This window comes from Phyllostomus discolor, chromosome 13 (genome assembly GCF_004126475.2).
Source record: "Phyllostomus discolor isolate MPI-MPIP mPhyDis1 chromosome 13, mPhyDis1.pri.v3, whole genome shotgun sequence".
Taxonomy (NCBI): Eukaryota; Metazoa; Chordata; class Mammalia; order Chiroptera; family Phyllostomidae; genus Phyllostomus; species Phyllostomus discolor.
In genome coordinates, this window is record NC_040915.2 from 26,213,265 (window position 1) to 26,226,745 (window position 13,481).

At 39.8% G+C, this 13,481-nt stretch overlaps 1 protein-coding gene across 2 annotated transcripts in view; it reads right to left on the reverse strand.

Moving 5' to 3' along the window:
- CLINT1 (clathrin interactor 1) overlaps nucleotides 1-12,272 on the reverse strand; it is a 57,102-nt gene extending 44,830 nt beyond the window's left edge. The window contains exon 1 of one of the 2 annotated variants that reach the window (XM_028527134.2): nucleotides 12,044-12,272. In XM_028527134.2, coding sequence (XP_028382935.1) covers nucleotides 12,044-12,084 — 41 coding nt within the window. In that variant the 5' untranslated portion in view covers nucleotides 12,085-12,272. The remainder of the gene's footprint in view (nucleotides 1-12,043) is intronic. The other variant, XM_028527135.2, reaches the window with a different exon arrangement.
- Between the last annotated feature and the right edge of the window lie 1,209 nt (nucleotides 12,273-13,481).

Below are 13,481 nucleotides of genomic sequence, written 5' to 3' on the forward strand. Positions count from 1 at the left end.
AACTTCATGAAAAGGACTGGTTGGTTTATATCCCTTTCATTTTGAACTGTCATTGTCTTGATTCTACAATTTGGAGAACATTTACTTTAGTGTCAGATTAGGCAATTACTAGATGCAGAGTGTACATCATGCTTTTTAAACACAGAATGCATACATTTAATGTAAAGGAAGTTTATCAGAGTTAAAACAACTATAAAATTTAGGCTTACCTGATTTTTATAATTAATGTCATTTTACTTTACATTTTAGATGCAGTTAAAGGAGCAATTAGTAATAAAGTAGTGCCCCCTTATCCGCGGCTTCACTTGCTGCATTTTCAGCTGGCTGTGGTTAGCCGCAGTCCAAAAACATTAAATGAAAAATCCCAGAAACAAACATTTCGTAAATTTTAAATTTAACGCTGCTGTGGTAGCGTCATGAAATCTTGTACTGTCCAGGATGGGACATGAATCGTCCCTTCGTCCAGTGTTTCCACACTGATAAGTTTCCCACCCATTAGTCACTTAGTAGCCACCTCAGTTACTGATGGACTGTCTCGGGTATCCAAGTACTTGGGTTCAAGTAACCCTTACAATAACCCTAATGCTACGTCACAATGCCAACATCATTCATCTGACTCCGTCTCATCACAGAGGCAATGTGTCATCACCACAAGAAAAAGAAAGGCTGAGTACAGTACAATAAGATACTCTGTACTTGCAGAGGTGTCCAATCTTTTGGTGTCTCTGGGAGATGCTGGAAGAGTTGTCTTGGACCACACATTAAATACGCAAACACTAACAAAAACTGATGAGCAAAAAAAAGTTTTTAAGCACATTTACGATTTTGTGTTGGGCTGCAGGTTGGACACCCGTCTGTATTTTGTATGTTGGGTACCATGGTTTGGGGCATCCACTGAGGTTCTTGGACATACACACCATGGATTGAGGGGGACTACAGGATATATTAAGCAAATCTTATTGTTTTGGGATATCAGCAACCACCCCCTCAACCATGTTCACATACCAAGCAGTCCTAACTATTTATGAGTAAAAAAATCATCATAAAGATTAAACATTTTACTCAACTGAAATAATAAAAACATCCTTGATGAAGCTCTTAGGATTGCTCTAGTTACAAGTTTTCTTGTAAATAAATCTATTATCACATCTAATGACAAGTTAACAAAAGCTAGCAAGATGTTTTATTGAGTACAATAGTTGAGTATATTTATGACTCTACATAACTAGGACACTGATTTCTACTTGCTAGAAAAACTTCTAATAAAATATTTAATGTAAAACATTTAAATTGTTTTGCAAATTTGAGTCATCACAAATTTAACTATATATCCTGTGGTACACTTTATCAATTCAAGTGTAAGTTCCTTAAATGCAACTTTTTATTTTTTTTTAAATATAGACTTCATCTTTTTTTTTTTTTAATCCTCAACTGAGGATATGTTGATTGATTTTACAGAGAGAGCAAGGGGGCGGGGGTTGAGAGGGAGAAGGAGAGAAAAACATCCATGTGAGAAACACTGATTGGTTGCCTTTTCAACGGACCTCACCAGGACTGAACCTGCGACCTTCTGGCGTGCAGGATGACGGTCCCAACAACTAAGCCACCTGGCCAGGGCCTAAAACGCAATCTCTAATATATTTTAAAAGCCTAAGTTCCCATGGTCTACTTTTTAAAAAAAAGTATGGGAATATTATTCCTAATCAACAACCAAAAACACTCATACTCGGTACTTAAAGCAGCTTTAAACTCACACTGTTTTATGTGTAAGTTTAATTGTGAAACAAACTTTCCTGCTGGTGACAGCTGTTAAGGCCACTGGCACAGGTTCTTTGCTTTCCTAGTAAATCCACTGTTTTTAAAGAAAGCACAGTGTGATGTTTTTCCTGTCAAGAGACACCCTATGTTAAACTGGCTCTACAAGCAGATCAAATATCTAAGGGACAAGCAGATCAAGTATACAACGTATTAAAAGATGAGTAAGGCACAAGAGTTTTATCTGCATTATAGACTCCAATCATCATTTTTACTGGTATGATAAAATAGCCACTACAGTTAGAACTAATCTAGCGAGAACTAATCTAGGGAGTCTTTGCTCATATATATCTTTTAATTTTGGGTTACAGCTTTTTAAAGCTATCTCACAATGACAAAACTAAATAACCAAAACAAAAGCAAAGAACAAGAATTTGCTGAGAACACAATGGTAAACATTTTCACAATATATTAACTCATTAGTTCTCTTAACAGTCGTGGAAATAAGGAGGGTAAACCTTATGCTTATTTCATACAGCGAAAGTGGACAAAGTCTCTTTACCTATATCTTTTCCCCTCCAATTTCCCCTCCCTACCCTTCATTTAAAAATAAAATTGAGCCCCGGCTGGCATGGCTCAGTGGTTATGTGCCAGTCTGCAAATCAAGGGGTTGCTGGTTAGATTCCCAGTCAGGGCACATGCCTGGGTTGCAGGCCAGGTCCCCAGTAGGGGGCGCATGAGAGGTAACTACACACTGATGTTTCTCTCCCTCTTTTTCCCTCCTCTAAAAAATAAAAATAAAAATAAACTTGAGCCCTGACTGGGTAGCTCAGTTGGTTAGAACATCATCCCAATAAGCCAAGGTTGAGGGTTGATCCCTGTCAGGGCACAAACAGGAATCAACCAATAAATCCATGAATGGGTGGAACAACAAATCAGTATCTGTCTGACTCTCTCTCACACACAAATCAATTAAAAAAAATTTTTTTAATTGAAACCCAAAGAAATTTGCTCGGCTTGGACGTACTCACTACAAATTATCTTTTTAAATATTTGATACTCGCCCTGGCTGGTGGGGCTCAGTGGACTGGGTGCAGGCCTGCAAACTGAAAGGTCAGCAGACTGATTTCCTGCCTGGGTTGCCGGCTAGGTCCCCAGTTGGGGGCGTGCGAGAAAGGCGCATGGATCTTTCTCTTCCTCTTTCTCCCTCCCTTTCCCCCTCTCTGAAAATAAATAAATTAATTAAATTAAAAAATAATAAAATACATGGCCCTATTTAAATTTTCCAATTAAAGTAGTTTTATTAAATGCATTATTAAATGACTCCTTCATGGAAAAAAAATCTAAAAGTACTGAAGTTAAAACTTTTTTAAAAAAGCATAAAACCCTCCTAAGAGAATAATAAAATGATGACAAGTCTTGGACTGAGACTATCAGATCTCTGTAAACACAAATACTTGATCTTATACAGCTGGATTATAGGTTTTTCTCACTCCTGATTAAATTCAGATGCATAGCCACATATCAAACACTTAACTGGAAGTATATAACTGAAAAACCCTACCAACGGAATGATAAAAATGAGAAATCCTGCACTTTAACAGTAATAAGTTTGTATAACCAATTCCACGTAAACTTAAATAGTGGATATTCTGTTTAAATTAAGCCAGTAATAGTTTTTCTCCATTTTTCACTTGTGATTGATTAAATTTAGATTTACACAAATGCATGTACAAATCCCCCAAACTAGACTCAACTTTTCTGACACTAAAAAAAATGGTTTCCAGACTCTCACTGCTAAAATTCTGAAACCATCATAATTTATTTCCCTTCAAACTCTCAAAATACAACCCGACAAACACCCACACTTCGAATTACTTAATCTGAACTGACTGGTATAGAAGGGGAACCCCCTTTTGCAACAGACCAGCTTCTCAGGCGGCCGTCACTGATGTTACCCTGCTCCTTGGATTTGAGAACAGGGTCTTTGTTTCTTAACTGAATTTACTGAAGTGACACTGGTTAATAAAATTACATAGGTTTGGGGGGTACAATCCTGCAACACGTGATCTGTATGTTGTATTGTGTTTACCGCCCCAAAGGCTCTTATCAGTGAGCCTGCATCATCTGACCTGATTCAGATCTTTGCTCCATGTTCTATACTTGACTTGGCCTCACCGTCCTCTCAGCAAATAGACATTTTTAAAATACCAGGATATATCTCCTTCATGAAGCTTTTGCTGTCTTAACTCTTTCCATTCTCTAAATTTCCACAGTATTTATACCCTTCACCCCAAATTCAGATACCACACCATCTTGCAGCATTCCCAAGAGATTCAAATGCCTTCCACATGCCTGACAGCACCACAGGCTGCCACTGGGACCGTAAGGTCTGGCTCTCATCTCCCAGTGCTCTACAGGGCTCATGGCTGGTATTTAATACACAGTCGCCGAAGGGCCCTTACAAGGCATGGCCAAGATCACTAAGGATGTCTGTAATGTGTTTTCAGCTACTGTAAACATTTAAATGTTTACAATCTATGCCAAAAATATACTACTTGGACAGGTAGATAATGGCCTACGGAAAATTATTCCTAAATTATCCAACTTGAACCTAAGTAAAATTGGGGAAAGTTGTATTTAAATCACAGATTAATTTGACACAGCACTGCAGGCGCAGCAAACCAACCACCATATAAGGATCACAGGATTAAATGAAACCTATTAAGGTTGTGAAAGCTGGTTACAGAGGTCCAATCATTCTGAAGCACTTAATACAGCTCATTAATGTCACTTTTTTTAAAAGAATTAATTACAATGACTATCTTTGTTACAACAGCCACAATTTTCTTTTTCACCTGCGGAAACATACTAGCTTCCTTTCTGCTGAGGGCTTCCGGTGTACAACTATTAGACTACTGCAAGAGGCCTGAAAACTTTTATGACGGGAACATAAAAGGGAAAAAAAGAAACTGTAACATTCTCCCTGAATTTGTCTCCAAAACTTCAGTATCATAATTTTTTTCCAAGTAATTTTTAACTTATATAAGGTATGCACTAGAAGTCACCTTTATTATAGTGAAATACAACAATTTTTTACTTAAATAACGTCCTTTAAAAGTTAGTAAAAACTGTATTTGTTCGGAAAGCAGATCATCTAGATTTAAATCTAAAGTCTATTTCTAGATGTGTTACTCTCAGCAAGTTCTTGGACTTTTCTGCGGCCAGATTCCTCATTAATAAATTGAAGATAATAATGTTGTCGCCGTTGTTCTTAGCACATGGCAAATGGTCAATAACTATTAGCTTTTATTAGAAATATCTGGACTTAAATGACTTCCTTGGTAATATAAATCAACTTACCAAATTTAACATCATCATTCAACAATATTTACTCAGCACTTACTCCATGTCCCGCACTGCTCCGGGAGTGAGTAACGCAGCACCAACAAAACAAGGCCCCTGCCCTCTACAAGCTTACCTCCCAGGGGCAGCATGTGACTATCCGTGCATAAAGAACGCAGGGGAAGAGTGCGGAGTGTGAACACACGCTATTTTACACAGGCACGGAATCTAATGCAAGTGGTAGATGAGGTTGGAGGGGGCCTTGGAGAGCCAGATCATGGAGAGGCTGGTAAACAGGGAGATGAGAATAGACTGGGAAGGTTCTGAGTAGATCTGACAGTATTTTTTACAGAATCCCTCTTGTTACTGTGTGGAGAGCAAATTATAGAGTTGAAATTTTTATTTAGCTTCATGAGAAATGAGTCTTACCTCAAAAGCCCATTCAGTACCAAACTTATAAGCCAAATACATCAAACTAAGGATATTATTTAACTATGGTGGTTTAATTGCAAATAAAAAGTTTCAGTCATACAATTTTAAGTCACTTTAACAGGTGACAACTGAAAAATGAATATGAGAAAAACAGAAAAGAACTCACTATGTTTATTTGCATTGTTCTTTAATGATTTGCTAATGCATGAGAACAAATGGCAAGGAAAATAAGAAACTGATTTTTCAATGCATATCACTTCTATAAAAATGTAAGGCTACCTGTATGACAATTTTTGAGCGAACCATTTCAAAAGCATGTATACACCTTTACCACATAACGGTGAGTTTATATGGAAATTATAAAAAAAATTATTTATATTAGAATTAAATACTCTCCTAAAAACTTAGAAACTAAAAAAAATTCATATGCCAAGAGGAAACATTCAAAAATAACTGGCTAACTAGGCTTTTCTCAAGTATAAAACATGCCTATCTATTGCTGCACAGTAACAAAATCACTCATATTTAATAATTCATTAGCTAAATCTACCCCCAAGTCATAAATAGCTATAAATTGGTTCCAACATGGAAATATGCTATGTTTTTACCTGTATTTGATCTGCAGGCTAAAGGGCTCCGGTAAGCCAAAAAGAATTTCTTGTCGGTTGGAGAGACTGGGCTGCATAATCGCCAAGTCCTTTCCACAATGTGCTCTCCTTGTACACAGTGCTCAACCATCGTCAAAGACCCTGAGTTTGGTACCGTATTTTAGGGGGTTCTTTTTCTTGATATTGTTCACTCTCTCTAAGGGTAAACTATCAACTTCAATTTCCTTCAAAAGGTAAATCTTTTATATTCTAAAATGTTTACATTAGCAGTATCTTTAAAATCTTGAGAAAATATAAACCAAAACTGAAAAAAACAATGAGCAGATGGAGCAATATGTCTTTCCAAAGACTTTATTCCTCAATACGTCTTTCAGAAGAGTTATCTCTGTAATACGCTTTACAATACTAAAGTAGAAGCATGCATAATCTGCTAATAAACACAACACGAGGCACACACAATAGAGATATTTACATGAGTTTTCCTACATGTAGGGTTAAGACGCCTACTCAGGTGAAAGGTTTAAGAAGAGAGCACCCATGGAAAGCAATGATCCATGAATTAAGACAATTCTTACATACACAGTTCTTATACTTCTCAATAATCTAGTCTGGGAACAATATTTTCTGTATTCTTTCCCATATTACATTCCTTTGATTTTTCCAGACATTAAAATTGTTTTGTACATTATATAATAATAATGAGAATGGTAGGTAGGTGGTTCAAGAGTTTATTTTATGTTGAGTCCTATGCTAAGTGTTTCACATGTAGTTAATTCTCACAAGGACTGTAAAATAAACATCTCCATTTTCTAGAGAGGGAAATCTAGAGATACTGTTCCAATGCCCAAGATCATCGTTTCTTAGTAGCAAACCTACAATTTCAATCCAGTTCTGACCTCTGAACCACAAACCACTTCCCAGATCCACGAATTCCATCTACAGGGGCTGTGTATAGTAAGAGAGTGTGTGTGGCCGGCAAAGTAGTCCAGAAATGCCTGGATGGAAAAATGCATAATTAGGCTAAACAAGGAAATTTCCCATGAAGTGACACCTTAAAAAAACAAAAAATAAATAGTTAAATATGTTTTCCCAGAATGTTATGTAATGTCAGCTGAGACGGAAAAGAGTTAACTTTGTACATGAGACCCATTATTAGTACCAAAAAATGTACTTTGAATCTATGAGGTATTTTGCTCTTCAAAAACTGGAACTTCAATTTGATCAAAATGACTAGATACAATGATCAATTTACAGGAAATACAGAAGTTAGATAAATATTTAAATAACCTCATGGGGGTCCAATTAGCAAAATCCAGACTGAGGAAAAGGCAAATAACTATGTTTCTTCAACAAATAAATTGCAAGGGGAAAGAAAAGCAGAGGTTGAACCTATACATTGAGAGAATCAAGAGATATACCCACTAACCAGAAACATCAAAAAGGAATTATGAAGCAATTAAGAAATGAAAACTGACTGGACATTTGGTATTAAGTAACCATCATTTAAAAAAAGATTTTGTGGTGGTAGTATGGTTATGATTTAAATAAACAATGACTCCCTACCTTGTAGAGACTGGTAAGTTTATAGACAAAATGGTATGGTGTCTGGGATTTGCTTCGGAACAACACGGAGCGGGAGTGTGATGTACAAGTGCGGATGGAGCATGACTGGCCAAAGTGCTGAAGCCACTCGTGTGTACACGAATAGTCCCTCCATCGTTGGATATACGTGTATTTGAAATTTTGCGTAATAAAAACTAATAAATTCCAACTAGATATGGAGTCTAGATCTAAATATGTAAAAAAATAAAATTTCTTCAAGATTAAAAAACGTTATTTAAACTGCCTATGCTCTTTTTAAAGGAAACATTAAACACTGGAAATACATAAGAAAATAGCACAAGAGCATAGAAAAAGGTTCAACTGTAGAGCTACACTGTAAAAATTAGGAGTACTAGTAGGCTGCACTTAAGAAGGCCTAGTACCTTTAGCAGATGTATCAGTAAACACGAAAAACTACTTGTAAGCTAACACTAAAGGGTTCAGGAAAATGGAGCAGTTAAGTGCTTCTTAAAAGCATCTGGACAGTAGTACTAAACATTAATTTCCGCTACAGAAAATCACCCATGAGAAATGCTGGCAGAAGATAAATTAAACTCATCTTTCTTTGGAATTAAATTCTTATTAATCTACTTCTGTGTAGTTACTAGAAGGAAGGATAATCAACTTACTGTTTCAGCAATAACAATTATTTACAACTGGTTCAAAGAAAAGTTGATACGGGAAGACTAGAAAGCTAGTCTTTGCTTTTACATTCTAAGAAGCAAACTGAACAGAACACCAACGAAAATCAGCTTACGGGGGGAAATGCAGACTATGCTTAAGAACGGGAAATGGACTACCAACAGTAGGTGCTTTAGGACCTTGGCCAGCGCTGTTCGAATCACGACCATAGAAAGAGCAGGAGCCACTGATGAGTCAGATTTACCATTAGCCAGGCTTGAACAAGGAGCAGTTCTGATCTACTACTATACCATGTCACCTGTTTCCAAACTTGGGAGGAAAAAACATAACAAAACTGCAGCGATTTTCAATTTATATCAAGTATGGCGTGACTAAATGCAAGAGTGTCCAATTTTATTACAGCCTCAAACGAGGGAGGCAGGACACAGGATGACGATGGTCAAGCCAGTCCCAGCTGGTGGGAGTGGTGCCACTTATCCTTTCCTGCCACAGCAGCCTCTGTGTGCCTGGAGGACAAGTGGGAGGAAGCTGGCACTGCAAGCCCCGGCTGACCTATGGCTTTATCTCCTTCTCCTCAGTCCACATTGTTCTGCCAAACAGCTACTTAGCACCACCAGGAGGTGCCACAATTGTGGAAAAGACCTTCCCACTCTCTGTATGTCTTAAAGGTCTCAAAAGCCAGTCTTTGCCATATATCACTATACTTAAGAACTGCCACCACGCTGGATCCAACAGGAGCTCCAGGAGCACATTTTGTAAGAGTGCATCTTTCTTTCTGAAGTCAACCTCGCTGGGTAGGGAGATGCACTAAATAAAGGTCCTAGTTTTCCTGAGTCATGGCTGGCACTTCTTTACTGCACAAAGCACTTAAATATAACATCTATTGATTGCCACTCTCCTAAAAAATGTCCTTTTTAAACCAAAACTATCTCCGAAGGGTAATGACTTTCCAAAATTGATCTGCTATTATGAAATACTAGTTCCAATTTTTTACCGAGGGAAATTCATGTCTCCAAATAGCCAGTGAAGTGGGAAGAAGTCTTACTCTAGCCCAGTGATTTTCAGAACATGTAATACCTGACTATTTTAGTCAGGGGTACAGACCTTCTTCCCTTAGATTATCACATTAAACAATGTGAACAGCCAACACAATAGCCGTCTAGTGTGAATGAATCAAAATTCTACCTATTTTTTTGGTCAGATCAGCAAAAATGCATTTTTTTGGTGTGCCACAGGATGAAAAAGGTTGAAAATCGACACTCAAGCCCAGTCCCTCATTTTACAGATAGGGAAACCTCGGTCTGGAGATTCATATGGTTCTGCCTCCAATGATACATATGGCTACTCTAAAAGGCACTGTCAAAATCTGAACTGAGGTCCCCAAAACCCAAACCAATGCCCTTTCTATCGTATTAACCAAGTTCTCAGAGCAGCCTTGAATCACTTCACTGTTTCCTCATTCGCAAGTTCCCCGATCGCCTTACCCCCGTGAAAACCAGAGCAGCCATTCTAGGGCTCCACCTCCCCTCCACCAACGGCACTGTGCACCGAACAGTTCTCCTGTACACAGTGCCACAGGTACCGGTTCTGTGAGATGCACATGCTGTTCTGCCAGTGAAGGATGAACACTAAAGCCTGAGTATGCATCAATAAAGTAACCTCATGTTCTAGTCCTAATATCATGTGTCAGGCACCCAGGAAAGCTTTCAAAAGCCCTTGGTGGCAACATTCTTACAAGCTCTTGAATAACTTGGTTCAAGTCTCCATTCTAAATTGAGAAGTACAAAGGTAGAAGTTATTTTTCAACAACAGCTCTTCTACTAGATGACTTGATAACTACTTACATGGCAAATTTAACCTAAAGCACTAGATTAGTGACACAGGTGATAAAGACAAACAATGAAACTGAACACCACCAGCAGGAATATTGCCTTGATTTCTGTCTCTTGAAAAGAGACAGTCCTTTACAATAACCAGGTATTTCTTAGTGGTTTTCTTCTGCTTAGAAACATTTGGGCTTTTAAAAAACTCTTTATGCTAGTACCTTAGTCTTTATACCATATATGAAAAAAGCAACCAATGAAACAGGATCTGGGAAAGAAGTAATATTTTATCTTTGGAAAGTAAAAACAGAGTTTATGAATAGCAAAATAAGCCCAAAATAAATGTCTGGGGACTTAATGGTCAAATGAATAGCTGATAAAAGAAAATTATTAAAGCAAATCACTTTTCAAAGATGGGGCTTCTCTCAACAAAATTCACCTCACTCCCAATGCAGAACAGTCGCTGTAGTTATCAAAAGTATACTGATCTAAACATATTAAACATATTAGCCCTTCACGCTAGCATTCCAAGGTAGGGAGGTATCTATCATTTTCATAGTGTGCCTGACATGCGGGCACACTATGAAAATGTGCCCGGGATTCACCGGGATGCTCTGAGGTGAATTCTCACCATCACAGCACTCGAACCAGCTCCTGAAACCTTTGCTCCTTAGGCACTCTACTGCCTTCTTGAAAATTTGAAGAATGGTCAAACTCTGAGTTCTATCTGACTTTAATTATTTTTTCTGTTGTCAGTTAATTATTTTTTCTGTTGTCAGAAAGCCTAACAGTTTGTCATCCACAGTTCCTAATTTTAGGTGGGATGTTGTGGACAAATAAACTGTTTCCACACTTATTGCATACTCACTAAAACCCCAAAGGAAGAGACTGGTTAAATTCTTCAACTTTATTTCCTGCCTAGAAGACCTTACTTAACCACTGTTATATCTGATATAATCAACTTAAGTGTTTAAGTTTTCCTAGTGCAGTAAGATACTAAAGTTATAACTTCAGTCTTAAAGGAAATCAACTACGTATTAGTCATTTTACCCATCAGGAAAGCTAAACGCAGAACGACAGGATATAAACCTGAATTGTTTTCTTTTTTTAGGGGAAATTTCTTAATGACTTGTTAATTAAACCAAATGAAACAAGTGGCCCTCCAAAAATGAAGTGTAGTGGAAAAGGAAACAGAAAAAGAAATACAAGAAGTTATTTGGTGATCCACTTTCACTGGACTTAGAAAAGCCAAGGATGAGTCTCCTCTTGGGTAACTCCAGCCTGACCACAATGGCCACTTGTTACACTTAGCACCCACTCCAACACTCCAGGTTCATTAGGAAATCAAAGAAACCCAGCAAGGTAAAGGATCTATCCGGACCAGGCTTAAGGACTCTGCACCACACCCGAGGGACACAAGGGCCAGTGCACTGCGTCCCCCACCCTCAAACCTTCGCGGTTGCCCAAGAGGCAACGCGTACTGCCTGGGGCCAAGACAGTCCTCTGCCAGGGCAGTGACCCAGCTCTGGGCAACCCCGCCCCCTTCCCTGACCCAAGGGTTTGTGCCTAGGGGGACGTGGGTAGGAACAGAGTAAGTAGGGCCTGGGTAGGAGCGACGGGGGCTAAGAGGATGTTTTGAAACGAGGAAGAGTCCCTTCCCAGTCTCGCGGATCCGGACGAGGATCAGGGCCAGGGAAAAAGCAGGCCGCCGCCATGATGAGGCTGGCCGGGCCGGGGGGCGTGACGCGGGCCGCCCGGTGCGCAGGGTCAGCTCCCCGTACCCCTCTCCCCCCTTCCCCGCGTGGGCCTTGGTCACAACTGCCCCCCGATACTCACGCTTTGTCCACCAGCTCCCGCACCTTCCACATGTTCAACATCGTGCCCCGCGCGGGCCGGGCCGCCTCCTCCCTCTCCCGCTCCGCACGGACTCCCGATCACTTCCGCGCCGGGGCAGATCCAGGCCGGGTCGCCGCCGCCCGCCGCCTCGAACTTCCCAAGTCAGCTCCTTCTCCAGCCACAGCCTCGGCGCCGCCGGTGACACGTCGAGACGCGAGGTTAGAGGCGCTGCGTGGAGCGGAAGTGCCCGATGCTCCGCCCGCTGCGCGCGGGGCACGCCGGGACTAGTAGTTCTGCGCGCGGCGCGGAGTATTGTAAACTGAGTTGGCGTGTTAAGGTTGGAAGGATTTCTCTTAAACTGCCCGGGTACCCCGCACCTTTCCCCACCCAGCGACCTACAGAACCAGAAACTCCGGGGGTGGGGCCCGGCAATCTGTGCTTTAACACGTCCTTCACGCCCAAATTGCAGACCCAGTGGTTCCAATGTTAAGTGTTGGGGTTAACAATATACGGAAATGTGAGCGGTATATGTATTCCTTACCGACAGAAGCCGCTCTGTATTTGGTTCTAAGTGTCCAAATATACTTCTTTCTCTGGGCCTTAGTGCTTCCTGCAAATTGAAGAGGTTGTATTCAAATTCTATGATACGGTGGTTTCATATTTAGCTATCTGATATCCTAGTCAGATACGTTATCGTAAAGCCCAGAAACTCAGTTCACCCTCCATTGCAGAAGGTAGAAAGGCAGCACTATGACATGTCCCAGAACTTAGCGGGTTTATATTCTTATAAGCACAAGTACATACACACACTGCATTCGGTGTTTTATTGCAATGGTTGGTGTCATTTCATTTTCCACCTACTCATTGTTGACAATGTTCATCTTAAAGCTGTAAACATCCTTAAAGTTCGTTTGGTCCAGCTGCTTAAGTTTTACAGTTCTTTTCATTCTAAAAATATTTACTGAGCATCTTCTATGGGCCATGAGTGGAGAATACAGCTGGGGACAAGGCAGACAGGCCCCAGCTCTCTTGGGTCTTAAGGGTCTTTTGGGGAAAAAATAATCAAGGAAACATTTAGGATATTGCAGATAGAAAATGCATGAAGAAGATAGGCAATAATATTAAAGAGAATGATGTTGGAAGAAAATAACATTAGGGAATATTTAGGGCCTCTTTGAGGACAGTATATTTAAGCTGAATCTTGAACGTGAAAGAGAAGCTAGCTGTAGAAGAAACATCTGCAATAAAAGAATCCCTGGTGAAGGGAACAGACAAAGACTGGCTCACAAAGAAGAAGCAAAGTGCTGCCAGGCAGAAAGCCAGGTACTAAGGATCCCAAATCAAGAACCCAGAACCTCTGACCCCTAGTTCCTTAGGTCAAGTAACCTCTTCTCCTTGCATCCACTTAATTACTGGAAGCAGCTTTGAAAAGGGTTTC